The following is a 27,550-nucleotide window of genomic DNA, read 5'->3' as shown; positions in this document are numbered from 1 at the left end:
AGTGCATTTCAGTTTAAATGTCCTGTCCCTCGACCCTTCTGACATTTCCCCGGTAAGAAAAATGGGAATTATAAGTTAATGAACACGAGTACAAGATATGTTTCACTGTATATATGTTGGCCATAGTCATGGTTACATTGGCTGCATTGGCATATGGGACTTGTGGCGACACACAGCACTTTCCAAAAAGAAGTATACAGCCCGCGCTGAATATGTTTGGACGGTTTTTGGACGGTTTCATAAAGTTGGGGTGGGGGGCACAGTTATAGGGGGTCCCAAATATACCAAATGCCTATCAAACATTAGTCCGCTGTCGCAGTGCGCCAAGAATCTTTCGTCAATGGACACCAAACTACAGGAATTAAAGAGGGAACTAAAAGCAGCCCCTCATTATCAGGCATTAGCCTGTGAGCAGGCGCTGCCAATGGGAAGCGAGAAGCTACTGCATGAGTGGAAACCTAACCTAGTAGTCTGCTTTCATTGGTCGCATTGTGCCCCTCCTGTTTTCCAGACGTGCCACAACGCTCGCTCATACGTACTTCCAAACACGCGGTTAACTTCAAACAGTGAAGGCAGGATGGGCAACGCCCGAAACACTGACCCAAGATGCTAGTGACAGTGGGTCAGATTTCTGGTCAAAATGGACCAGTTTTATTGGCTAATGCGGGCCGGTTTCACATTTACTGACAGTTGGTAATAAGCAAATATGCTTTAAAATACACTAGCTCCAACAAATTTGACTAAAATAGTCTATCCCGAAATCTAACCAATTGCAAGTTGCGATTGTGGGAGCCTTTTTCATCGGTTTCTCGGTCTGACGCTGACACATAGGCTTGTGTGTAGGACAGTAGGGCACTAGTTAAATGATAAAAGTAAATGCCAACTCCACTGGCTGTTGGTGTCAAACTAATCGGGATCATCAAAGCTCTTTGTAGGAGCTAAATAGCTCCCAGCTCAGATGACTAATTGGCGGCTGAGCCTGAGACGAGCAGCATAAACCTACTTGCAGTAGCTGCTGTGACTACCAGTTATTTGTGATGCCATCTGGGATATGTGTAAAATCGCAGGTGGTGCATGTTTGCATTGGTAACCATCAAACTGGTTTTGCATTGTAACCGTCATGTATTTTCAACTCAAACGTTTTATTCTGGGAATCTATACGTTTTTTTTGATGCCATTTATTATAGTTCCACAACAGAGAACCAAGTGTGGTGCAATACCTTCCATTCTCAACTGATTGCTATACCCCCTATAAAGGTATTCCCCAGGGATCAGCCTTGCCCCGTCCACTTTAATAACTATACATTGGGCCTCATTACGAAGTTGGAGGTAGCCATGGTGCTATTAGCACCAAGGCTACCCCTTTACCGCATTCCGGGTCCGGGATGTCGGAATAGGGACTTACCTGGTCATTCCAACCTTAGAGGACCCGGTAAGTCCCCATTCTGAAAACCATTCCCCATTCCCATTCGAGCCCCCATAGGGCTCAATGGGAATGGGGAAGGAGCTAATAACAGGCTCGTTATGAGCTCCATGGTCCTTTAGCGGCTCCCGCTAAGGGCGGCTGGTAAAACCAGCCGGCCCTAGTGGGACCCACTAAGGGACCTTGGAATACGGAGGTAAGGGGTTACCGGCATCCTTACCGGTGCCGGTAACCCCTTACCTCCAACCTCATAATGAGGCCCATTGTCTTTGGTCCATATTTTTGAATCTGTTCGACTAAGTTTGACACACCAAGATCTATCCGGATGTGGTTGTAAGGGACACACAGAACTTGCCAACAAACCTGCACTAAAGGTCTTCTGCAAGTAAACAGGTAATTGGCCACTAACCACGTCAAATGTAAACCTAGTAAAAGTGAAGTTGCTGTGTTTTGACCCAAGTATCATGAATGTGGTATAGGATGGGTGACCTCTATGCACCAGTCTTTAAAGATGGGTGTGCCACCAGGCCCGGCTGGCTCATAAAGGCAATAGGCCCATGGCCGAGCCAAAAACTCAAAATACTGGTGTGGGCCCGTTTTTTTGGTCAAAGTGGGACAATTGTTTGCCCAATATGAGTTCGTTTGATGAGTTACTTCATTCTGCGGCTAATAGTTATGACAGTGAACAGTGTCACAAAAGGAATGAATTCCCATTTGCAACTGTGGGAAACCTTTTCCTTGTTGCCCGAGACAATTTTATGGCACCGTCCGACACGGTCTGCTGCTTTTACTCTCCAGACGTAGTGCACTAGAACGCCCATCATTCCTATCCAATGTTGTCAATGAAGGACGACGGGAGTCGCATTCCAAACTATCTGGGGAGTCTCAGGTTGCAAGCCCCCTTTCTGACCCCATCCACTTGCTAAAGCCAGCCCCTGATGGAGGCTTGCACAGTTTCTTCTCTACTGGGATTGGTCTGAAGAACTGTAGACCGAGGAGCAAGGCTGATGCCTCTAGGTATTCTCATGTACAGAACAAAGGATAGACTATTAACGAATTATATGAGAGAAGTTCAAACTGCAGTTTCACAATTGATTCAAGGACATATCCCTTGTATTTTGTTTCGCAGGATATTGTTCATCAAATGATAGAAAGATTGACCAGGAGGGAAATTGATGTAGTACAGGTAAAAATTTCATTTGAAATGGGTAATGTGATGCCATTATATGTGGACCTGGAAAGGTTGGAAATTGGATTTCTACTATGCATACCATATGTAGCTCCTGAACTTATTTATCAAACGAAGTGGGTACACAACGTAGGATTTTGGCAAGAGGACAAATTTATTGAGATTAAGACTCTAGATGTGGTGGCATTTCAGTCATGGGAGCCTGAAGTTTATTTAATACCAAATTTGGAAACATGTGTCAAATTTAAAGAACAAAATTATATGTGTCCAGGTAAACTTCCATTATATATTTGATTTATTTATTTTTTACATTTTATATATATTTACATATATTACAGTGTTTATGTGCCATTATAATAATCAACTTTTTAACTTCTCTGTCACTGCCTCCTGACTGTACCCATTTATTTTATCTTTTTGTGTTCAAGGGACTTTCTGTTGTATTGTGTGCATCAGTGGGCAGTAGCCCCAGGGCTTTCTGTTTCTACATGCTCAAGCTGCCTGATCTCGTGTCTGGGATGGCATGGCTTCATCTGATTTACATGGACAAACTGCTCTATCGCTGTTTCACCTTCATTCTTCAAAATTTTATAAACTACAGGAGAGATCTTATCTATAATTCGAAATGGCCCCTGCCAGGCTGCTAGAAATTTAGAATTTTTCTCTTTACTTTTTCCAAAATGAAACTTGTACACCTGATCCCCTACACTGTATTCTCTCACTGATGTTCTTTTATCATAGTACGTCTTAGCACTGTCAGCAGCCCTTTCCAGATTTCCCTGCACAAAAGCAAATGCATGTTGCAAATGCTTCCTCAGTTCATCAATGTACTCATGAACTGTGGATGCACTCACAAGTGTCTGCTCATGTGTTCTGTATAACAGGTGTTGTGGTAACACCATTTTCCTACCTGTCAAGACCTCATGGGGGCTAACACCTGTTGCTTTGGCAGGAGTTGATCTGATTGCCATCAAAACCAACGGTAAACGTAAATCCCAGCTGGAACCTGCTTCTGCCACGAATTTCTTTAAAATATCCACAACAGACCTATTGCTCCGTTCAACTCCAAACCCCGGGTAGGATATCGGCCTGATATGTCAGGTATGAACAATAACCAGAGACAAAATCAAGATCAAAGAAATGATGGTCCCTACCAGACATTGGGGACACAGAGCAGATTTGATCCCAACACCATGATATATGGTAATCAGGATAGACCCCGATATATGTGGACCGATTTACTGATAATGGAAATCAACATAGGGGCCAGTACCCACAATCGGAGAGACAGGACATGAGGAAGAACATGAACTACAATGCACGTCAGTACAATGATTCCCCACCAGGGGACTATAATCAAAGGATGGGTGCACCCCGCTCCCCTCCACAAATGAATCAAGAGTTCAGAAACCATCCCAACAGACATCAATCACCTGAGAGGTATCAGAATAGATCCAATCAGGGGGAAAACAACCAATATCACAGAAAGAGGATTCTAGAGAGATGGAAAGGTTCCAGTGCCTTGAGGCCCAAGTGAAAATGTTAGCTGAGCAAATAGGAAAGCTCTATACAGCGCAAAAACAACAGCAGAGGGCAGGAGCTTTGCTCTTCATCGCCGATGGCAACCATGGTTTCAGAAATTAAATCCACAGGCGACCTGACCCATTTCCTTTGGAATAATGCTCCCCAGCCGGGATAGGGAGTTTGCTGCGCAAGGGAATTCATCCAAGACGAATTCATCGAATATTTGTAATCGAATTTCCCCACCAAAATAAGCGGGGTGGGGGATGGGCAAGGGTAATAAAAAAAGAAGAGGGATTAAAGGGAGTGGGCGCTCCCCCCACATATATAGGTGAGGAAATGGATTGAAAGCTTTAAAAATATTCGATTAATACGTATTCAATGAATTCAACTCGATGAAATCACATAGAATCCACCAGCCATGCCCCCAAGTCCACCTCAGGAGGATAGCACAAGGGCAACGCGCTTGCCTTGGAAGCAAGACAACGCAGAACAACACAGGTTCGATCCCTGGGTCCGCACTTAGAAACCTCTGGGTATTAAGCGCGCTATAAATAACCAAATATATATATAGATATATTTAACCAACAGAGGTGCTCTACGGTTTCCGGGCTTAGTTTAAATATTAACTGCCGCTGCAAAACATTCTGGCAACATATTCGGGCACTATTTGGCACCTATGCCACCAAAAGACCTTGGGAGAACAGGGACTGATGGGAGCTACAGCATGACAAGTAGCCCTGGCAGAACCCACGACTACCTCCTCAATTACTACTCTTAGATGGCATCAACAGGGGCGCAGACCCACCAAATCTGTGCATGTGGAAGCTAAGACCAGGGCCAGAATGCCTGTTCTTCACATGCATACAATTCCTTACTCGCCAGAATTACATTTGTACTGGAGAGTGCAAAGTTTGTGGCTGTATTACTTATTGTTACAATAAAACGTTTTTATATAGTGCTACAAACTGTATTCCTCTCCCTTCTATGTGTTGTAACAACATGATTCCTTTTTCTTCTTCTTCACACTCACTTATGTATTCTTTCTACCTCAGTTTTGCAACACTGTAAATAGAAATTACTAGAACATTTTCAATAAGCGGTCAAACTTGAACCAGCAATTGTTTAGTCGTAAACATTTAGTGAAATGTACCATTAGTAATTTCAGCTAAGCAAGCGAGGACATGCTTCAGAATCATCACCACTACCTGTGAAGCTTGTTTTCGTATTCAAAGTAGAACAAACCGTTCCACTGGTTTGAAACCTGTTATTTTAAAGTTATAGCTATACAACATTAAAAAAAAACTTCCACAAACCACGGCAAAATGGTGGCTAGCTTTTGTTGATTCGGCCGGAAATTCAGGTTTGGACTATGCAAAGAGTCTACACCAGGATTAGCAAAGAAAAGTTCTATTCAAACTCCAGAAAGTCAAAGATGCAGCAGGATCCTGTCCACATTCTAGGTACTATGTGCGAGGTGAGGACCTCCCAGGACAGGGAGATCTCCATTAGCCTTCTTTATCCTAAGATCATAATTAGAAAGATCATAATTACAAGGCCCTGTCACCACAGCTCATTCCCCACAACAGCCAACTCTATCCTTCGACTCCGTGGAGCCGTCCCCATACATACACAGGTTTAAGGAGGTTCTCAGATGAACTACAGAACACTCTACATCTATGTACACAAACATACGTGGAATTGTTAAACTGACCGTGCACTCACACGCCCAGCTCAATACAAAAGTAAACAAACAACTTCAAAGGGAAAACCCAACCACATATAACACAATGTTTTCTTATTTGAAAATAAAACGTTTTAATGCTGAAAAAAGGGTAATGCAGTCTGCACTGGTTAATTATCGACTAAATAAACTATCTTAAAATAGCCTGCTTGACACACAAAAACAACATCAGGTCACAGACTCCGTCCCATCTCGAGGTAAGGGAGGATATCTCAGGGGAAACACGTTTGTCTTGGAAGCAAGACAACGCAGCGCAACACAGGTTCGAATCCCGCTTAAAAACTGGTCTCCGGTATTAAGCGCTTTATAAAAGAACAATTATAAATATGCATCAAAATAAAGAAATTCTCGCCACAAAAATTCAGCCCACATCATCCACTTCCCATAAGCAACATTGGTAATAGAAGCAGGTAAGAGATATTCTGCCATGGTCCCCAGACCTTGGAAACACATTTCCCTTCATTTCACACAGGTGCGGATTCACTTGAAATTGGAGAAAGCACTTATGGCCTGTTTTGCAAGCCAAAATAGTCAATCTTGTGGCATCCCAGCAGTCGCGAGGAGCAACACATCAAATCAGTTCGACCCATAGATGCCACTTTATAAATGCTCCCCTCCATCCATCCAATGTACAGCCGTAGGTAAGCACTCTCAGGGAAGCATGGCATTCAAAATACTAAGTCTGTCATCTATGTTGATCAGCACGTGACCGAGACTGCAGAGCAGGTTGGGGCTTTCAAAACCAAAGCAAATGAGAAGAGGGGGTGAGCATAATGAGGAGAGGGGGTGAGCAACTGCAACCATGAAGGGTAGTGAAACCGCTGAACAGAGTTTTACCAGGTAAGGATCTAAGAGACACGAAGGGCTGTTGAGAGAAAGCTAAGCAGGTGGATGGCACTCAACAGAGTGTGCAGACAGTAAGCCGGTGAAAATGAAAAGCGAGTGGGAAACAAGGTGAATGAGAGGAACAGGGAAATTGGTGATGGACCCCAACTTCACAAGTGACTTGGAAATTGGGAAATTGCCCGATATTGAGGAGCGACGGTGGTTGGGATGTAGAGGTTTGGACCTACAAGTTGTGGTAGGATCCCTTCCAATGAGAAAACAGGCTTCAAAATGATAAATCGATGATGGGAGAAAGGGGACTATTTGACGGTTTGATACATTTTATCAGGATTCACAGCCGTTATCTACATCAAACATTTTTGGCACATGTTCATGCCTTCCTGTATCACTGAGCTCGTACGATTCTCGCTTATCCCTTTTCTGGCCTCGCGTGTAGTCTGCGTTTCCGTTTGAAAAATCCAGTTAGCAGTGGTTTAAAAGAAAAGTAAATCACTGCAATAACGAAATATGCCATGTCAGGAAGTGCAGACCCCTCGTTCATACAGAGACTGACAAATCAAAGAGACGAAGAACCAGAAGAGCCAAGGCCGGCCAAGCATGGTGGAGTCAATGAACAGGAATTATAGTGGGAGCCGGGAAAGGTAGAGGTAACCCCATGGATCCTTAGGAGAGAGAATAAGGCACTGCCAGAGAACGGCACCACTTCATAGCAAATAATTATTATGTTTTTTACATTGTCATATAGCACTTGAGTGCCGTCTTTTATTGGCAGGGAATTGTCGCTATATTGATGACTTGCCCAGGATTTAAGTAAGGTAAACTTGAAAATAAAAGGTAAGCATGAAACTATTACTTTTTAAAAATGCAAAAGTTTTGCAATGCTGGAATAAAGTAAAAATAAAATGTTTCACTCAAATTGGGAAAATAGGTACGCCTGCATACTTCTAGGTCGTTTTTCTAAAGAAATTTTTCTGATGCTGCCCCGTATCTTTCGAACTCCCTTCCCCCCAAATATCAAATGTGCCCCAGATCAACTTTCTTTTTGAAAATTACTGGAGACTCATATTCTTGGCCTAGACGTCCCGAGGCCAAAGGTGCCATTCCTTGGGGTAAGCATGCACTTTAAAAAGAATACAAAAAAATAAATTAGGCAGCCATTTTGGAAAGTTTTGCAATAGTCTATTAACATTTGCACTCTGTTGTTCCATTTAGTAGATGGCATCATTAATTGATAGAACAGAAAGGGTATTTTCTTGTTACCTTTGGTGACCAAGACAATCATAAAAATAAAAATGCCAAACATTATGTCATTTGTGTAGGCATGTAATAGGCATTCATTTGCCAGACACTGCCATAATAGTCCTACTGGAAAATGCTGTGGGTGACACAGAATGCCATCTGGTAAGGGTGTGATATCCTGCATGGTATGATTTTTAAATACTAAAAGGATGCATGCAATTCTATTTCTGAAAGAGAAGCCTCCTAATCGGAGCCCCTTTCATGACGCTCCATGCAAAAAACATGGTACAACCATGTACCATCTTCTGACTTCTCCAGCAACTGTGCTGCAGTGGTGACAGGGCAGGTTCACATTTTCCATTTGATCCCCCTGAGGGCGGCCAACACCTTTCTCAAGGGCAAGAAACCCTCCCCGGGCGGTTGCCTGGGAACCAGTGCTTGAATTACAGGCCACTGATGACAATAGCCATCTCACACCAGCGCCCCGATTACTGGAGACGTTTTGATACAGGAGGAAGGGGGCAGAGTTAGAGAACCCTTGGAGAGCCTCAGTCCACAGAGGGATCTCACCATTTTGGTTTTTGCTAGGACATCCAAACTTCCTGCACAACTCCCCACTTAGAAAGGAACTCTGTATATGTCAACAGCATGCACAGGACATTAGTTACAGCAGCCAGGATTGCACCCTTGACAACAGGCTGGCTTTGAGCCAATCGGGGGTGGCATGTTACCTATAAACGGGGTGGGTGAGATCCTCCTCTTAGTTGATTCATCTTTTGAATTCAAGACAAGAATAATTCACCTAGAACTCTGATGGGGATATAGTCTATTCCAAAGCCCCTTGCCACAGAGATGAAGACAGAGACTTCCAAGCAAGAGGCAAGCTCATGTTCCTAACCATGCCTTTATGGAGCTTCCTAAGGATGTCTTACGCAACTAAACATTATTCAGAATTCAGCCACCATGGTTCTCTTGCGATAGGGCCTTAGATATCATATTTCACTGGTTTCATGTCTGCTACACTGGCTCCTAATAGAAAACATAATTCATTTTTTAAAACTCTGTTTAGTACATAAATCATATTACTCCTGGGACGCTTTGTTTCTTAGTAATTGTTTCTCAGACTATGTTCCAAAGAGAAACTTCTTCTTAGCAATGACCGGCTTACTTACAGCTAACTTAGAGTAAACCATGCAGCAGTATTTAGGTACACATCTAAACCCTGCTTTTCACCTCAGCAAGTAGTGTGATCCGTTTGCTCCGAGATTCTCTTCTTCAGCATTTAGAAGTCAATCTCCCCGATTCTGCGCTTTACAAGAATGTTGCCATGCCATATAGTACCATCCCCAGGGCCCATGTGGGATGAACAGCTGGCTGGACAAGGCCTAGTGCAAAAGGACCGGGACACTGCCACTGAAGGCGGTATAACCCTGCAAGTGCACTCTACAGACTTAACTTGGTGGGAATGGCAGAGGAAAGGACCCCCTTGCCCCTTAGACTCCGGACTGCTTGCTCGACCTTGCTTGAATCACTTGAGTTCGCTACAGGACCTTCAATGCTGCCTTTGACACGCCAAGTACTTCAACCTGCTTACCAGCTCTTCGAGTCATCCAGACACATCCTCAACCCACTGAAGCGGATTGTCTCGACTCAACCCGTCTGCTGTCTCAACTACATCGAAGCAACCAACCACTGTGTTTCGACAACCAACACAATCCAATGCAGAAGTTTGATCTCAACCCAACTCAAATACTAACTCGACTTACTGGAAACCATCGACTCACCTGTCTCAAACATCGACTCTACCCAGAAGAAACAGTGTCTCATCGCTGACTCGACCCGCTGGGAACCTGCACCCTGCACAGTCTCAACGCTGACGCGCCTTTGGGAAAGCACGACTCGATGATCGCGCTACAGCCTCGACCGAATTAAGCACCTAAAGCCTGGCTCGATGCTGCTGTGCCAAAAAAACAATATTCCAAAAGGAATTGCGAGAGACTAAGTCTCCATGGCCCATCTTAAAGGACCTTAATGACTTTTAAGCCCTTCTCCTCTACCCTTTGAAAGAAATCTTCATAAACTGATATTTTCTGCTGAAATCTTTGCCTGGGCACTCCTGTCTACAACCCAAGAGTTGCCCTTCATTCTAAAGTGCTCTTTCTCTGTTTTTTCCCTTACAGCGCGGGGCTAGAGGTATTTCTATTAGATCATTCCGTTTTGTTAATTTAATTAAAGATCCTATTTTTAATCGAACCTTGGTGGTGCATCGTTTTATTTTATTATGAAGGCACTATGTTTTGATTGCATCTCTAGCACTTCACACCTTTCCTTAAAAGTATACACTACTCTAGGCCTACGTTACCAAAAGTGGGGAAGGAAGTGCACCTGCTGGGCTGTGCCTATTTCACCTTTGTGATCAGGATCACTGGTGGTTTAGTAGAATTGTGGGGCAGATGGGGCACGTGAGCCCCTCTTCAACCCTGTACTATTGTAGAGCAAAAGGTCATTTCAACACAGGGTGTATCTGGGTATATGATGTCAGTGCCTGGCAAATGCCAATCTAACAAAAACAAAGTGGCGTCTCATGGGGACAAGGTACATTAAACAATTTTAAAAAACGCCTTTCAATCAACAAAGACGAACATGGTGCAAATGACAGCGTCACCAAAAGGGTGCCAATTAAATCACATCATTTATTATAAAACGCATACAAAAACACATTCAAAACCACATAGATCAATAAAAGTATTAACACATCGTAACACGGACACTTACATGCATACATATACAGTGCTCAACAGTTATAGCACTCTGCCTACATAAACATTATTAATGTGCAAAGTACATGTCAAAACATGGACTATATCAATGGTCACGTGGGACCATACACTATGATCCATGTGGTTTTGAATATGTGTTTTTTGTGCCTTTTATAATAAATGAACTTGATGTGATGTAATTGACATCCTTCTGCTGTCGCTGTGATTTGCCCCATGTTCTTCCTGGTTATTTGAAAGATATTTTTGGGATTATATTAAGTTGTGTGATGCACTTTGTTCCCATGAGACACCGCTTTGTCGTTTGCCTTGAAATTTACTCCAGGTGTCTATGGGTTAAGGGGTGTAGCCACCCCATATGATATAAGTTATTTATAACGAGCTTAATACCCAGACGCGTCTAAGCGTGGATCCGGGGATAGAAGCCGTGTTGCTCTGTGTCGTCTTGATTCCAAGGCGAGCACGTTGCCCCCGAGCTATCCTCCCGTATATAAATGCCAACCTAACACATATCCCAGGACTGCTGGCTTTGCCAATGCTTGTTTTTGATGGGACTTTGCAAGGAACTAATGCGAGTACACACATATTGCTTATAAATCAAGTGGCTGAAGGCACACTTAAGACATTTGTGTTACCACAGGAGTTCGTTTATAACTGCAGTCAAGCCAATACCGAATAACACTGAATTGATTCTGAGAAGACCGGTATAAATAACACTGGCAGTCCCGATACAGCAAAAGCGTCGATGTTACTGCTTGGGTAGGTAGTGGGTGGGTAGGCCAGGGGGGGCCAATGGTTGTATACAAAGCTAAACAACACCCACAAGCTGTGCGTCCCTACTGACATACCATCCCCCTCCCATCTGTACTCTAAGGCAATAGTTGAACAGCTATTCCCAAAATGAAACATTGTGCATGTGAGCTCAGCGGCACAGCTACTGAGGCGCATCTCGCAGCGGCACAAATACAAATAAGGGAGATGCTGGCTTCCCATCGATAGGATTTTTTTAGCCGAAGGGAGCTGTAAAAGCATTTTCAGGGCTGGCCCAGAAAGCTTAAGTAAAAGGTTCCATCTCACAGCTTTGCAAATTGCCTCGAAATAGGTAGCATAAATGTTTAAAGTGTGTAAGACAGAAAGCATTAACTTCCAATACACTCGAATGAAAGAAGGTTGAAAAACTCAATATGAAGAACGTATATAAAATGTCTGGCTTCTGGAACCGAACCCTGCTACTGCAGGCACGACACATACTGCAGGCATCAGGCCTTGAGGATTTTACTCAGTTTACTCGTTTTATTTAAGGTTCAACCCAGGCGGTATCAGGCAATGGGACGCAGTCAATTCAGGTGAACGAGACCAATCGCAAAAAGCAGCAATCTCCAAATACAGCGAGAAACACGTGCTATTAACACTCTCAGATAAGAAAGGATCAGGAGGTACTGAACAGCCCATTGAGTTAAGTTAACAAGATGTCTGCTGCCCAGAGGGCTTCAGGCAGCGCCCTTGTGAGCATCACTGCTCCGAGTGGTCAACAATGGCAGTAGGTACGAGAACCCGGTGAGGCGGACCGCTCCGCCGGGAAACGATACACCATAACCATTACCCTTGGGCCTTGGGATGCTAAAGTTATACAGGTGAGGTTTCCCAGATAGACAATCTCTCTTGAATCTGTGCCTAAAAGCTTTTTGAGATATGTTTGCCCCCATCAAAAATAAGTATCTACTGAACAGGGGGGTAAAAAACGATAAAAAGTGCCACAGCAGAGGACCAACTGAGAGGAACTTTCCACGTAAAGGAACTTGGTTTGGGTATGGGCATCTGTGGGTTTAGATTCCATCATGTGAAAAAAGGTGCAATGGGGGCTCAATACAAGTATCGCCAAGCACCCCATATCAAGAGCCGGCACAGCAAATTCTCCCAGGTGAGGTGAATCACTTTTTGAGCAGGAACGTTGTAAGTACTTTCTGAAAGCGATCAGGGAAGGATCCATTCAAAGATGGAGTGGAGTGTTCGAAGCTCCCGGCCAGAGCTCGATAAAAAAAAAAACTTTGTGTAAGCCTGGCACCACCAGGTGTGAATTCCTAGCCGAGAGGGTTGCACGAGTGAGGTAGTTGGCCGGTAAGTTAAGGAGTGTAAATGGATGTCTTTGCATGACATCAGAGCTGTCTTGACGGCACAACATGATTCGATGACTACACGGGGTAGAGCTGCAGATGGGGTGGTAGGAAGAAAGCAGTAAATGTCGTAGATGAAACATGCAGTATCAGTGATATTATTACTAGTGAACACATTGAGGGTGACTCGATATTTTTTTTTGAAGGCCCTATCCAACACTTTCCCCAGATATGCTAGGACTGGAATTTGTTTACATAATTGCATCAGTCCTAAAACATGTGGGAAGGATGTTTTTGCATTTAAAACTAAATGTCAAGTCACCCTCGATGTTTTCACCAGCGATATCATTACTGGTAAACGAAATGTGCACCAGCATTTTGACAGCTTTCAAGGTTATGAGTCAAGATTTTTGAAGTCCCCATCACTGATCACAGTTTTGTATTCTGATGGAAGCAGGTCGAATTTAATTTTTCTAATATTGAATAACTGAATGCTGTTGGTTAACAATTATCGAAGTGCTCAGAATCTTAGTGTGTCTGATGCTCTATAAACAAAAAGCTATTCATTTTCATCCTTGAATCCATAATTCCTTCTAAAAAAGTGTGTCCAAAATGACTGCCTGACATATTATATTTCCAAATATCTCCTGGTGAATTATGGTTAAAGATAATAGGCCTCATGGACATGGCTGCCTCCAAACTCAGGTCCAGGTCCCACAAAAGGGGACTTACCGGGCATTCCGACCTTGGAGGGCCCGATAAATCTCTTTCGCAGGACCCGGACCTGGACCATCCCTATTCCCATTTGAGGGCTCCATGGGAATGGGGAGGATACTAATAACGGGCCTGTTAATGACGGGACCGTTGATAGCATCCTGAACTGCTAGCGGGTCCCGCTATGCACGTCTGGTCTGGCCAGGCGTGCAGAGTGGGATCCGCTGCAGACCTCGTAATGTGGCGGCCCGGAATGAATGGTGCCAGTCCCTTACCAGCACCGTTCATTCCGTGGCCGCCACATTCATAATGAGGCCCAATGAGTTGATGAGTGTGACTCATTATGTGAATTATTTTCAGGTCTACTAATCCTACAGCTCAACAGAGGTTTGCTCATGTCATGGCCAAAATGCAGACGGACGTGATCTGGGGTGAGCTGCCAAGGCAAGGCATCAAAGCCCCAGCATCCTGAAGAGGATATGATGCAAGTCTTTCAGAAAGGCTAGAGCAAAACCACAGGCTGGAAAGCAGGGAGCCTGAGACCCAGACCAAGCAGATGATCCAATGTTCCAACCAATCAACTGCAAGTGTCTTACACTGTGGGAATTGATGTATGTGTGTCCGAAACTTCTGCAAGGCAGGTGTTTAATCGAAGAAAGTTAAAAAGTGACACATTCCGGGAATGGAGCCCAAATTCCCAATGCAGTTTGCAGAAAGGCTGTCTAACCAATAATCCTAAATGTGTTCCTATATAGCGCATGCTAGATGAATTTAACTATATTACTAAGTGGAGGAAAAGAAACTAACCAGGTACCCATTTTGTTGACCCCGGAAGAATTGCAAAGAGTTGGTTTGCTCCATTAAAGAGGCAAGCACTTAACTTGTGAGGTATCCCCTTGGATGCCAATCAAAGAAAGATGAAGTGTTAGCATGTGAGAACTGGTGGACATAGGCCGAAGCCCTCTACAGCAGAGGTTGTGCAGTCAATCCAAGAGTGTGGAGGAGATTTGCATCATGGGAAAAAAAGTTTCCCAAAACAAAGTGAAGAACTGATGCGCTGCGGGAGCAGATGTTTACATTTCCAACATCTGCGAAAAATGTACCACACTGCAGGGATTATTGATCAGATTCCTGAAATCTTTGAAGGTCAAGTAATTTAACAAGTGGCACCACGCAAGCCAGCAGATACACATATTAAAACTGAATATAATGTAAAGAAATGTGTAAGTATGAAAGGAAATGTGGATCATTTTAAGGATTGTATTATTGCGACTGAAAATGTTCTGGATTGTATATGTAAAGATTTCATATTTGAATGATGTATTTACTATTGTCAGTCTTTCTGTATGAGGTTTGAATAAACCAAAACAATAAATAAAAAAAGATTTCCATATACCTCCGATGAAGAGGTTGTGCACCATATCCAAGAAAGTTAAGTGTTGCATGGAGAGAAATCAAGCCCAAGTTTCCAAAATCTCTGAGGAGGAGACTTCTGGAGGCGCAGCCAGGCAAGGAAAGCATTCATTGGGGGAAATGAAAACCATATGCCCAGCACCTCGGAGAAAGGGAATGAATAGGCCAAGTTTTAACATCCGGGTGTCAAGCACAAGTTCTCAGCATTCACAGAGAAAGACAAGGCTCCAAAACAAAGTCCATGCTAGGGGCTGGAGTTAAAGTTCACAGACAAGCCGGCAAGAAAGATAAAGAGGAGGTGCAAAGAGAACCCTCACATGCAGTGCACAGAATTCCAAGCTCCCATGCCAACAGGGGGAGGGAGACTGTACACCGCACTATCAGATATTAGGAGCAGGCACCCAAACACCCAAAGAGAATGAAGCACGTGACTGCGGCCAGAGACCAGGCGAGCCTGCAAGGGCCAGACTCCCAGACAACTTAATATGCAGAAAACTACACAATGTGCACGCACGAGACCAGCTTTCAACAAGAGCTACAATAGATATACAAATGAACAAGACTCCCATTCTGAATGGCGTTTCGCTAGCCACAGGCGGCACTTTGTTACTACAATGGTACGCAGAGACGCTGAAGCCTGAAATGCAAAGACGCGAGTGTGACACCACCAGGCGGAGCGGGGCTGTGACCTCACACTGGAGGGGAATTCTAAAAGTGGGGCACACCACTTGCACGATTGTTGACATCATATTCATAAGTACCCAATGAAGCGTCACCAGAAGCATCACGTTTCAAGTCCTTGGCTTTGCTGTCGAAATCATATGTAAGATGGTACTTTTGTCCAATTGGTTCAGGTTCAAGTAAAAGAAGACTACAGTTACCAGAATACATTGGGTTGTAAACGATTATCGGAGAGACAGCGTCCCCAGTGGGACAGAGCACTCTGGTAACCCTAACAGAGTGGACAGCAGTTGCACGCTAACGCATGCTCGTGTATCACGGAAGGCTGCGTTACAGCTGACAGACACCTTCACACCTGCAAACAAATCAAGTACCACAATCGGAACCTGGTGTTTCCCAAACAGAAGGATGCCACCCAGAGTGAAATTACAGATGTATCATGACCTTTGCCAGCAACACACCCGCCTCCTCCATTCCCATGTTTGAACATTAAACTTCGACGACCTTATGCGAAAAAGCTTTGCGCTGTTTCCTAAACGAATGCCATGAAACATGCACACGAAGGGACTGGGGCGTTGCGCTCTCCAGGCCATCAAACCCTGGAGTGAGAAGGACGGTGAATGGGAACTGTTAGTAAATAGAGACTCCCCCCGCCCCCCGCCCCCCGCCAAGAAGGTGATCCCAATGCAGCGTTAGGGCGGCCTCTCTCCCGGAGGGACTGGGCTGTGCTCGCCACACAGACAGCCGAGCATTCCACGCTGCAAATACCAACATGCACAAGATTCTTATTTAGGGAGACCCCGGTGGGGGGTGTTCAAGGGGCACTGGGACATTCCTCGCCTACTCAGCGACAGGCCTGCTGTCTCTGTAATGCACAGGGTCCACATGGGCATATTGTGGGTGCAGGCTTGGCTGGTGGCACAACCAGACTTTTAGGTGCAGAGCTGGGTGACACATGATTGCTATCCAGGGAGCGAAAACACTGGCACGAGGCATTAACCAGACAACAGTGGTGCACAAAAGCAAAGGGAGGATGGGCTGCGTGTGACTTATATTATTCCCGCTGCCGACACAAGAGGAACGCGTTGCAGCCCGGGATGGGGATGGGGGCAACATTTGGGACCCCCGCCCTCTCCCTCAGGAAGGGGATGTGGCGCAGAGGAGGGAGGCATGTTACTTTCACATTCATCTCCAGTGGGTGTAGGGGTGTCTTTCAGGCGGGGGGCAATACATAGTAGGGAGAGGAGGTCTCCCTCCTCAATGGGGAGAGTTGGCAAGCACATGACTGTGATCGGTGCTCCTGGAGATGGCAGGGAGCACTGCCAGCTTCCTGGCACATTGCTGGAGCTTTGCCGCTGGGGGGCCAGGGTTTAGACAGACCCCGTAACGACACAGACATGAAGGGCGGGTGAGCGGGCAGCTCCGCAGCCAGCCTAGGCCCCTTCTCCAGCCGGAGGACGTATGATCCAGCACAAAGACAGCCGGGGATTCCGGGGCCCCTTCGCATGCCACAATGGGGGATAAGGGCCCTCGCACGGATCCGTGCTCGCGCGTTACCTGCTGATCTTCTGGGCGAAGGCGCGGCGCTCAGCCATGGCTGCTGGCCCGGGATCGTGCACCGGTGCCCGGGAGAGCGGGGAGGAAGGCAGCCTCCCTCCTCCAACGCCGCTGCTGGAGCACAGGGAAGCTTGCGGGCCGGCCTACCGTAATGATGCACGCACACGCGCACCCAGAAAGGGACGGAGCTGGAACGGGGTGCGCACAGCAAATACCGTACCGCAACCCGTGACCTGGGCGTTCATAGAGTAACTACAGAGCGCAGCCCTGGGTTGCTGCCCAGGGAGAGATAACTGTAGCGTGACGCCGACCTCCGCACTGTGTGTGCTCAACGAGCAAGGAGCACAGCACTTCCTAACTGCCTGCTTTATAATCACAGATATATATTTTATATTTACAGGACTCTGCCCCAGTGGGCATCACAAGTGAAGTACAGCTTGGTGTGCACTGTCTGAGATGTGTGCAGGTATTTGCATTTATTTAACTGAATTGTAATTGTATTTATTCAGTGAGGGTACAATGTTGTTCGCTCTGAAATACTTACAAAGGAACATTAATGTAATCTGGGCAAACGGGAATCAGAAGTTTGAGAATATAGGGAAGGGTGGCGTGGAAATAAATGGTTGATTAAGGGGAATACATTAAATTCATATATCAGGGCAAGACAGGCGGTATTCCAAGGGGACTGGATATGTACAGATTACTATGTGGGGAGGAGCTAGCAAGACAGGGATTAAGGGACGGCGTGTGACAGTAGGAGGGGAGTATCCCGCATGGCAGGAGTGAGGAGCGGGTGCATTAAAGAAAAAGTCCTGGGACTTTTACTGATTAGGGAAATTGGGCTCTCCCAGTGAGTGGTCAAAGGAGATTGCAAGACCTAAACAGCAGCATCTTCATAGGCTTTCATACTCCACTCTGAAAGTACCGCTACAGTCTAGCATGGCTTTCATACTCCACTCTGACGGTACCGCTACAGTCTAGCATAGCTTTCAGACTCCATTCTGACAGCACCGCTACAGTTTAGCATGGCTTTCATACTCCACTCTGACGGTACCGCTACAGTCTAGCATGGCTTTCAGACTCCACTCTGACAGCACCACTACAGTCTAGCATGGCTTTCATACTCCACTCTGACGGTATTGCTACAGTCTAGCATGGCTTTCAGACTCCACTATGACAGCACCGCTACAGTTTAGCATGGCTTTCATACTCCACTCTGACAGTACCACTACAGTCCAGCATGGCTTTCATATACCACTCTGACAGCACCGCTACAGTCTAGCATGGGCTTTCATGACAGCACCGCTACAGTCTAGCATGGGGTTTCATACTCCACTCTGACAGCACCGCTACAGTCTAGCATAAACTTTCATACTCAGTATTGCTACAGTCTAGCATGAGCTTTCATACTCAGTATTGCTACAGTCTAGCATGGGCTTTCATACTCCACTCTGACAGTACTGCTACAGTCTAGCATGGCTTTCATACTCCACTTTGACAGCACCGCTACAGTCTAGCATGGACTTTCATACTCCACTCTGACAGTACCGCTACAATCTAGCATGGCTTTCATACTCCACTCTGACAGCACCACTACAGTCTAGCATGAGCTTTCATACTCCACTCTGACAGTAAAGCTACAGTCTAGCATGGCTTTCATACTCCACTATGACAGTACCGCTACAGTCTAGCATGGTGTTCATGCTCCACTCTGACAGTACTGCTACAGTCTAGCATGGCTTTCACGCTCCACTCTGACAGTACCGCTACAGTTTAGCATGGCTTTCATACTCCACTCTGACAGTACCACTACAGTCCGGCATGGCTTTCATACTCCACTCTGACAGCACCGCTACAGTCTAGCATGGGCTTTCATGACAGCACCGCTACAGTCTAGCATGGGCTTTCATACTCCACTCTGACAGTACAGCTATAGTCTAGCACGGCTTTCATACTCCACTCTGACAGCATCGCTACAGTCTAGCATGGGCTTTCATACTTCACTCTGACAGTACAGCTTCAGTCTAGCATGGCTTTCATACTCCACTCTGACAGTACTGCTACAGTCTAGCATGGCTTTCATGCTCCACTCTGACAGCACCGCTACAGTCTAGCATGGTTTTCATACTCCACTCTGACAGTACTGCTGTAGTCTAGACTGTCTAGCATGGGCTTTCATACTCCACTCTGACAGTACCGCTACAGTCTAGCATGGGCTTTCGTACTCCACTCTGATAGCACCTCTACAGTCTAGCATGGTTTTCGTACTCCACTCTGACAGCACAGCTACAGTCCAGTATGGCTTTCATACTCCACTCTGACAGCACCGCTACAGTCTAGCATGAGCTTTCATACTCCCTCCACTCTGACAGTACCACTGCAGCGTAGAACAGTTGAAGCGGCCACATTTTGTAAAATTAAGGGCTGTATAGGTTTTCACTTAAATGACCCAAGCGAGCACACGTAAACTAATTTAGTAAGGTTTTGGCTGTTGCATCCCCTTAGAGATTTTTTAAAATAATGCATTGAAAATGTACATTTCACAGCATAAAGTTCCGAAATGTTTTAGTAATGTAGTATTTGCACCCCACTCTGCAGGGCACATATGAAACACTCCAATAGATGCCAGTTAACTAACAGCACACTGGAACATTTTGTTACATATGTTGATGCTGGCTGTCCCCAAAGAAAAGACAGGAGGCCTCTCTCAACAATATATGAGAACATTGCCCCATTTTTAAGGAGGTTTTGTCCAAATCACATCATGAGTTCTGTTCCTCTTTCAAGCTTTACATGTTCAAAGAAAGTACCAATGCTGGTCTCACCATTGAATGCAAGCATTGCCCCTTGTAAAATGTTAATGCTGTTACTGGCCAAAAATGAAAAGCTGTCTCAATATATGTGTTACTCACCGAACAGGAGTAGACAAGACAGGAGGCCTGACCAGCGAGACTGTGCGTTGATTGAAGAGCTCGGGTTGGAGCCTCCACCCGAGCCTCCTCTCTATGAGGGAAAATGACCTTTCTGATGATATGACCCACTGCTGATAGGTGTGCCAGACAGAGGGACCGATCACCCGAAAGAGCCGGGAGAAACACACCGCCACGGACCCAGCTGCAAGAAACAACACACGGTTAATCACTTGGAATAACAGCAACTATCAATAGGCGGAAATAAGACAGAATAGTACCTGAACAACACAGTCCCTGGATTCTGAAACCACAATGCCCTGGTATCCCCTGAAATTATAGACAAGGAATTAGAAACTATCCTGAGTAGTGTAAGTAACAAAGAGAAAAGACACTGAAAGTCTTACCCTAGGAAATCAGAGTTCCCTTGTACTCCAGGATGCAGAACACAACGACAGTGCAAAATAATAAACAGGGAATGTTAGTTGGGTAGCTTGTCCCGGGCGGAACGAGGGGCGCACTAGATCCGGGTGGGTGCACAACTGCAAGGCGTCCCCAAAGTGCACTTATAGGGCGGAAGCAGGTAGAATCCGTAACAGCAAGCGTCCTTTAACAGTGGAGCCAAATGGAAAGATTCCAAAACAAACGAGAGGAGGAGTGCAGGTGGGAGTAGGGCGCGTGGAGAAGGCGCACAAAAAACAAATACTTAGAACTTTGAGAAAAAGTGCTAAGGCAGTCAGTTGGGCAGATTTCCAATTCGGTACACAGGCGAGCAAGAAGGTAATAGAATCAGCAGGCAGGCAGTCCTTACATCAATCCTCAAGTCGGTACATGGGCGAGCAAGAAGGTAACAGAATCAGCAGGCAGGCAGTCCTTACATCAATCCTCAAGTCGGTACACGGGTGAGCACGAAGGCTATAAATGGCAGACAGGCAGTCCTTTGTTTAAAAGAGGGTTCGGTACACGGGAAGACGGAATGAAGGAGAAGGAAACAGAATTCCGTTGAGCAGACTGGAAACTGTAAAGAGGAGCTTCAGAAACAAGGCAATGAAGACGGAACTTAAGCGCCGGCTGTAACTTTCAAACAGAAGCAGCGTCCACCAGGCTGCAGCAACTTAAATCAATGAGGAGGTGGAGCCAAGTGAGGGGAGGCACACGTGATGTTATGGACTACGAATTCCCTTAGGTTTCATGGGAATCGTAGTTTGAAACTGTCTGGCTGGTGCAATAGTCGCTAGCCTCCAGGGCATTCTCCACTTCATCAAGAATGGCGCTGCAGAATGCCGAACAGAACGGCGAAGCGCAATAGTTTTGCCAGATGTCCTTTTCCGCTGTCGGCCCTGAGGTAAGTATGAAGCACGGGGTCGTAGTGTGGAACGGCGCCGAGGTGTGACAATATGCTAGTAGAGGGGAATGATTCCCCCCCCCATGTTAAATGCAACAGGTGGGAATGCCCCTTTAACCCCCTGAAGTGTCATCATGTGGGTTACCCAGAAATCCTGCCTTACAGGAAGTCCCATTCTGGAAATGGCATCATGTGGGTCATCCGGAATGTGGGATGTATTTACCCATGCATCCGAGCCATACCTCAAAACTGTGCAGTACTGACATGGAAAACATCATGATGGCCAGAGCTTCCCAGAAAATGCACAGGGAAATGCATGAAGAATAGGCTGCCACTCATTTTTGCCGATGTTATGGGCACAGAAGGACACTGCCTAAAACCACCATTGGACTACCCACACAGTAGTCTGAAACCATTGGGAATGGCAATGCTGATTGCCAAAAGCAAACCCATAACTGTGGAGAATTCATTTTCTTAAATCCCAAAAAGGGGTGCAGTACCAGTACTCACCACTATCCAAAAGCCGGCGTTTTAAAACCATCAGATTTTACTTTTTTGTAGAAAACTGAATAAATGAACCCAAAACAGGCCAAAGAAAGACTTACTGAGAGGTGGATCCAATGTAAAGTTATATTCTGAAGTGACTTGAAGGTTTATAACAAGACTGGTTGAGCTGGGGATTTCAGCAGCTTAAGTAAATTTGGACTGAAAGACATTAAAAATCTCAAGGTTTAAGAGAAATGAGTGACCTACTTTGAGTGTCACATAGGTTGCAATTGTTTAAATGTCATAGTTTGAACTTAGAATCAGCATTCTAGCTGCATATGTAAAAAAATTGTCTTGACTTAAACTGGGAAACAAAAAGTGACATTTTATCTGAAACCTGGCTTAAGGAACTGAATTCTGCCTGGCAACTACCCCCATCAGGAGTGAAACTTGAGTCACAGCTGTGTTCCCAGGCCTAGCTGCCCTTTTGCTGCTCACACCAAAAGGGATATGACACTTCCCTGATTGAATTACCTGGGCTCTGCAGGAAATTGAACAAAGCCCTGTCCTGACTCAGGCAAATGTTTTATTGGCGGGAGTCATAAATGGAGCTTCCTCTTGGCAGAAGCTGGGAGGGGCAGGGTCTCTGAGCTTGCCAGAAACTGGAAAGACTGGTTTCTGTACCATGTGACATGAAAAGACACACCTCTATAGCCAGAATATGGTTTTAGAAAAAGATGAATAACTCATAGAGCGGACATGTGAAAATTGTATAAATGATACCATAATTCTTGTGATTTTTCTGCCCACATTTTAAGACGTGCTAGGACCCGGTGGTATGTTCAGGGGGGTTTTAGCGGAAAAGAGGATATTACTCAAAATGTGTGCATGTGAAAAATCTGACACTTCATCAACTAATGTCCATACTCCTTGCGCACATGTGTGTAAATTTGGGTCAATGTCCGGAATTGCAAAATCAGTTAAAAAGTGAAATATATGCCATTTCTGAATGCAAGCCCTCAGGAAGAGCAAATTTGGACAGGGTATACCTCCTGTAATGCATGATGGGTGCATATGATTTTAAAACAATATGTACCTCTGCAAATATGTATTTGGTTCAAATCTAGATTTATGTGCAAGTTGACAGGAGGAGTGGACTTTCTGCAGGCTGTAAAATGACATCACTCTGACACAACTTAGCTCCCCCAATCAAGTGAGAAATGGAAGTTTGACCAATTAGAAGCTGAGAGAGAGGTAGGGTCAGTGATGCTAGAACACACCCACATTCTAAACACATAAAAGCAGACAGACAGGACAGATAGGGACTTTCAAATCCATTTGCAGCTGGAAGCTCTGCCGGGAAAATCCATACTTTACCTCCATCAATCTCCAGAGAAAGCTGTGCAGAAAGATCCAGACTTTAAATCCCTCAATCTTCAGAATCCAGAGAGAGAGCAGACCCAGATCACTGTGAAGTGCAGAGACCAGAGTCCCGTCTAAAACCTGACCAGATCCATGGCGAGGCCCATTTCACTCAAGAATATAGTGTGAGTACCTAGAAAACTGTGCAGAACCAATCTCCTAGTTAAAATAATATAATTCAATCTAGCTTAATCTAAGTAGAACTGTCTCCTAACTGTCACCTGTCATTTGCATAGCTGTCACCTGTCATTTTATAGTTGCAAGCTGCACTTGTCTTTTTGAACTTTAAAATTTCAAATCTGAAAAACGACCTTTATTTAATCGCTCATATCTCCGTGACCGTTTGTGCTAGAGACTTGCAGTAACTTTCATCTGGAAGCTGAGATCCTAGGCTTTCCTAGGACCCCAAAGTCCTTGTAGTTCCTCTGTAATCGCGCAAGACGCATCCGCGAATTTTGCCGCGATTTGAAAATTTCTCCACTTGCAAAAAGATAGCTGCTTTTGCTTTCCTCTGAAAAAAAAATCATTTGCCTCATAAAAACTATCCCGGCATCACTGCTAGAGTGAGCCTGAGCTAATATTAACTTGATTTCACCCACCCTGAACCTCTAAAGGGAATTAAAAGCATTTTAGCATATTTTTTTTCTTAATTTCCAGCACATATAAAAGCATTTTGCCTGTGTTTTAAACTTCTGTAGTCTAAGTTGCTGGGGTTAACTGAATCACATTTAATTGCATTTCTGAGAACTGTGTGCTTCCTTCCATTTCCTTGCATTGCATAAAAGGAGGGGATTGCCAGAAGAAAGTGATTACATTGTCTTTTGCTGAAATCCTATCAAGTTATTTTCTGTACTGCATTTCATTCCACATTGCATCCATTGGAAACCATAAAAGTATTGTTGCTATCTTATCCATTTCATGTCAACTCCTTAGTGATTATCAAGAAGTGTGCTAGTGCCAGATTCTCTGTTGTTAATCTTTATCATCTCAGATTAAGTGTGATATTCAATTATTAATTTATTATAAAGCGTGATCTATATATATTGTTTAAATTATCAATTAAACCTTTTAACTTGCAAAACAGAACTACTTCTTGGCTCAGTGGGGTCAGGAGGATTCGAAGAGAGGGGTGTTATATAGGGGTAGTCATCCAGAACGCATGAACTGGACGTAAAGATATATCAATAAGGGTTTTCATTCAGTATTCTAGACTGACTAGGCGTTGACTTGGCTGTAGTGCTGTAGTGCTGAATTGAATCCTCTTACAAATTGGGGGCTCGTGCCGGACGTTTGGGTTAGATCTACCATTTGTGCAGATTAATACAGCGTGCCAGCTGACCAGATACACATATCCGGTCGGATCACCACGCTGTGTTACGCTGTAAATCATTCCTCAAAAGGGACACTCCAAGAAAAGTTCTGTTCTGCAAAAATAAAATACAAACTTCTGTAAGTCAGGACAGAGACCAATCTCTAGAATGACGACCTTAGTAGACATGAAAATAGCAAGAGAGCACTTCTTACATAAGTTATTTGTGAGAGGTGAATGGGCTGAGCAGGGCCAGGAGGCCTGGTAGCAGGCCATCACGCGACAGGCCACTGAAACAGGGTCAGACTTATGGAGAGATCAGGGTCCATTACATGTGGCCCTGAGTGAACTATATATGGCTCCTAAGGCCAAAGATGAACACGACAAGATTGTTAGGATAGCGGCATATTTATATTTATATATGGGAGCCATACAGAATAAATGTGCTGAAGGCCATGATCTGGCAAAAAGGCAATAGATGGCGTTAGAGAAGGCCCAATCTGATCGGGACTCTTCTGAGCAAAGGCTGCACAGAAGCCAGGAGTCAGAAAATGAGACCAGACAGTACATCACTAAAATAAAGGAGGATATGGATGTGCTGCAAAAGGAAAAGTCAGAACAGGATACCAGATTTCTGGCCTTGCAGAAGGAACACCAAGAAGGTTTGGACTCCCTACTGCAAAGCCAGAAAAAGCTGGAGCAACAACTGGACTTCAACAGGGTATGTGCTGAGCAGGTAGTCACCCTGCAAGGCCACCTAGATAGGGAAAAGGCAGAAAGCAATAAACTGATTCTGAAAGACCTGGATACCCAGGCAGAGTTTGATGAAGAGCGCCGGAAAGCTGGTGCCCTTCAAAGGCAGAGGGACGACCTGGCAGCACAGATGCAGGCTCTCAGTCAGGAAAGAGACACTTTAGGCCAGGAAGTCTGCCACTTAAAAAAGGAAATTGAAGAAAATCACCTGGCCCTCCAGGGGCTGGGTGACCTCCAAAAAGAAAACCAGAACTTGGTAGAGCACACCAGAAGGGTGGAAGATGCTCTGGCAAGAAAGGAGCAGGCCAGTAGGGATGGGACTCAGGAGGTAAACCTCCTGCAGCAAAGACTGGCCCAGTTCTCCAGGACCAACCAGGAAGCACAGAGGGAAAATGAGGCCCTCTGTCAACACAATGATAGGCTCCAACAACAGGTAGCGATGCAGGAGAGACTGATAGAGTCTAGTAAGGCCTTGACTGAGGAACTGAAAGCACAAATGCAGGCTCTTGCATTGCAACAGGGAGCAGGGGCGGATAGAGATGAGGTCCGCTGGGAAAGAGAGACTCCTGACCATAACCTCAGGAGCCCTAACACCAGGGGCCTTCATCTCTCCCAGTCCCTGGACTCTACCACCCCCATGTCCCCTGGCGCACATGAGCACAGGGCCACAGGGATGGCAGATTACTATCCAGCTAAAAGTATGGGGCTCATAGGCCAGTACCACTCAGGAATGGAGGGGTGGGCATCCGGGTATGGGCACCCAAGTACAGTACAGTTCAGTGGGGAACCCCAGGAGAGTAGGCCCATTAAGGGCATCCTGAAAACCTCTGCCCAGTTAGGTCAGTGGGGGGGGTACCCAGCAAATCCTGGCAGCAAGGAGGGATCTGAAGATTCCTCTGAGCAGTACAGGAAACAGGAGACCAGGTCCCCACATTCTGCCAGCCATTCCCAGGCTCGCAGAATCCGGGAAAACCTGGAAGATCTGACGGGAACCTCTGGGAGCAGTGCCTCTGAGTCAGAGGATGAATGGACAAGAGTTACCCGAACCAAAAAGGCCAATAAGGCAAAAAGGGCCTTGCTTAAGGACCCCTTAAAGCAGATTAAGGCGATCAGGAGCGTCATCACGCCTTACCATAAGAACGCTAAGTATTCTGTTTGGGAGCACTTAGAGTTGTTTGAGCAAATGATGGAGACTTTCCATTTGAAGGACAGCCAAAGCTGTATTCAATATGTAAAGTGGACCTTCTCCCCGGAATACTCCAGTTTCTTTGCGGGGCTGGAGGACCAAAATGATTTAAGATGGTCCACCTATAAGGCGGCCATCTTGAAACATTTTTCCATTCATAGAAATCCTCAAGAGGATCGCAAGGCAGCCTACAATTTGCAATGTGGGGAGGATCAGGCCCCACAAGAATTTGTGCAAGAACTGAAACGTGCTTTTGCGCAGACCACCAGAAGGGTGCGCACAGACAGTAGAGAATTCATCAATACATTTTTTCATGCCTTGCCCAAATACATAATGACCCAGCTTGTGAGGGATTTTCACGAGAAAAGATCTTTAGACTGGGTCATTGAACAGGCTACCCGGATCTATTAGGTGCAGAAACCGGTAGATAGCAAAAGTAATGCCCAGAAAAACCCCAAAGCCAACAGCACCCCTGCTGCTGCCAAGGTGGCAGAGGTAAAGGTCACCCCCGTTTTAGAGTTGGAGATGGGGGGGCCTAAAAACCTACCTGCACCTAATAATGCTAGGCCCAGAAGGTCCTCGGGCCAGTCACAGACAGGGAGCCAGGGAGGCAGCCCCACAAATGGGGTCCCTCGCTCTCCTGATTATGTAAGTCCCCGTTACAAGGGAAATCGACCCATCCTGGGTTATGTGTGGACTCCTCCAGCCCAAGGGGGGGGATCCAGCCAAGCACCTAACCCAGGGAACTTCCCTCCCAACTTCTCACAGGAGGGCAGAAACTCACCAAACCCTGGGCAGAACTTCTTCCCCAGGTATCCACCCAACTTCCAGCCCCAAAATCCTCCATCCTTCTTTCCCCAATTCCCTGAGCCCAGACAACATAATCCGGGAGAGGGGAGGCCAAGGGTGGAGGGGTACCCAA

At 45.5% G+C, this 27,550-nt stretch overlaps 1 protein-coding gene across 14 annotated transcripts in view; it reads right to left on the bottom strand.

Annotated features, from left to right (window-relative positions):
• Window positions 1-17,387, bottom strand: part of DOCK7 (dedicator of cytokinesis 7) — a 1,498,361-nt gene extending 1,480,974 nt beyond the window's left edge. For 7 of the 14 annotated variants that reach the window (XM_069642018.1, XM_069642020.1, XM_069642023.1 and 4 more), the window contains exon 1: window positions 17,219-17,386. In XM_069642018.1, the coding sequence (XP_069498119.1) occupies window positions 17,219-17,256 (38 nt within the window). In that variant the 5' untranslated portion in view covers window positions 17,257-17,386. Of the gene's footprint in view, window positions 1-17,218 lie in introns of all 14 variants that reach the window. The other 7 variants (XM_069642030.1, XM_069642022.1, XM_069642025.1 and 4 more) reach the window with 2 other exon arrangements.
• Between the last annotated feature and the right edge of the window lie 10,163 nt (window positions 17,388-27,550).

This window comes from Ambystoma mexicanum, chromosome 1q (assembly GCF_040938575.1).
Source record: "Ambystoma mexicanum isolate Mex_15411 chromosome 1q, UKY_AmexF1_1, whole genome shotgun sequence".
Taxonomy (NCBI): domain Eukaryota; kingdom Metazoa; phylum Chordata; class Amphibia; order Caudata; family Ambystomatidae; genus Ambystoma; species Ambystoma mexicanum.
The sequence above is the reverse complement of the archived record's forward strand: the minus strand, read 5'-3'. Positions and strand labels throughout refer to the sequence as shown.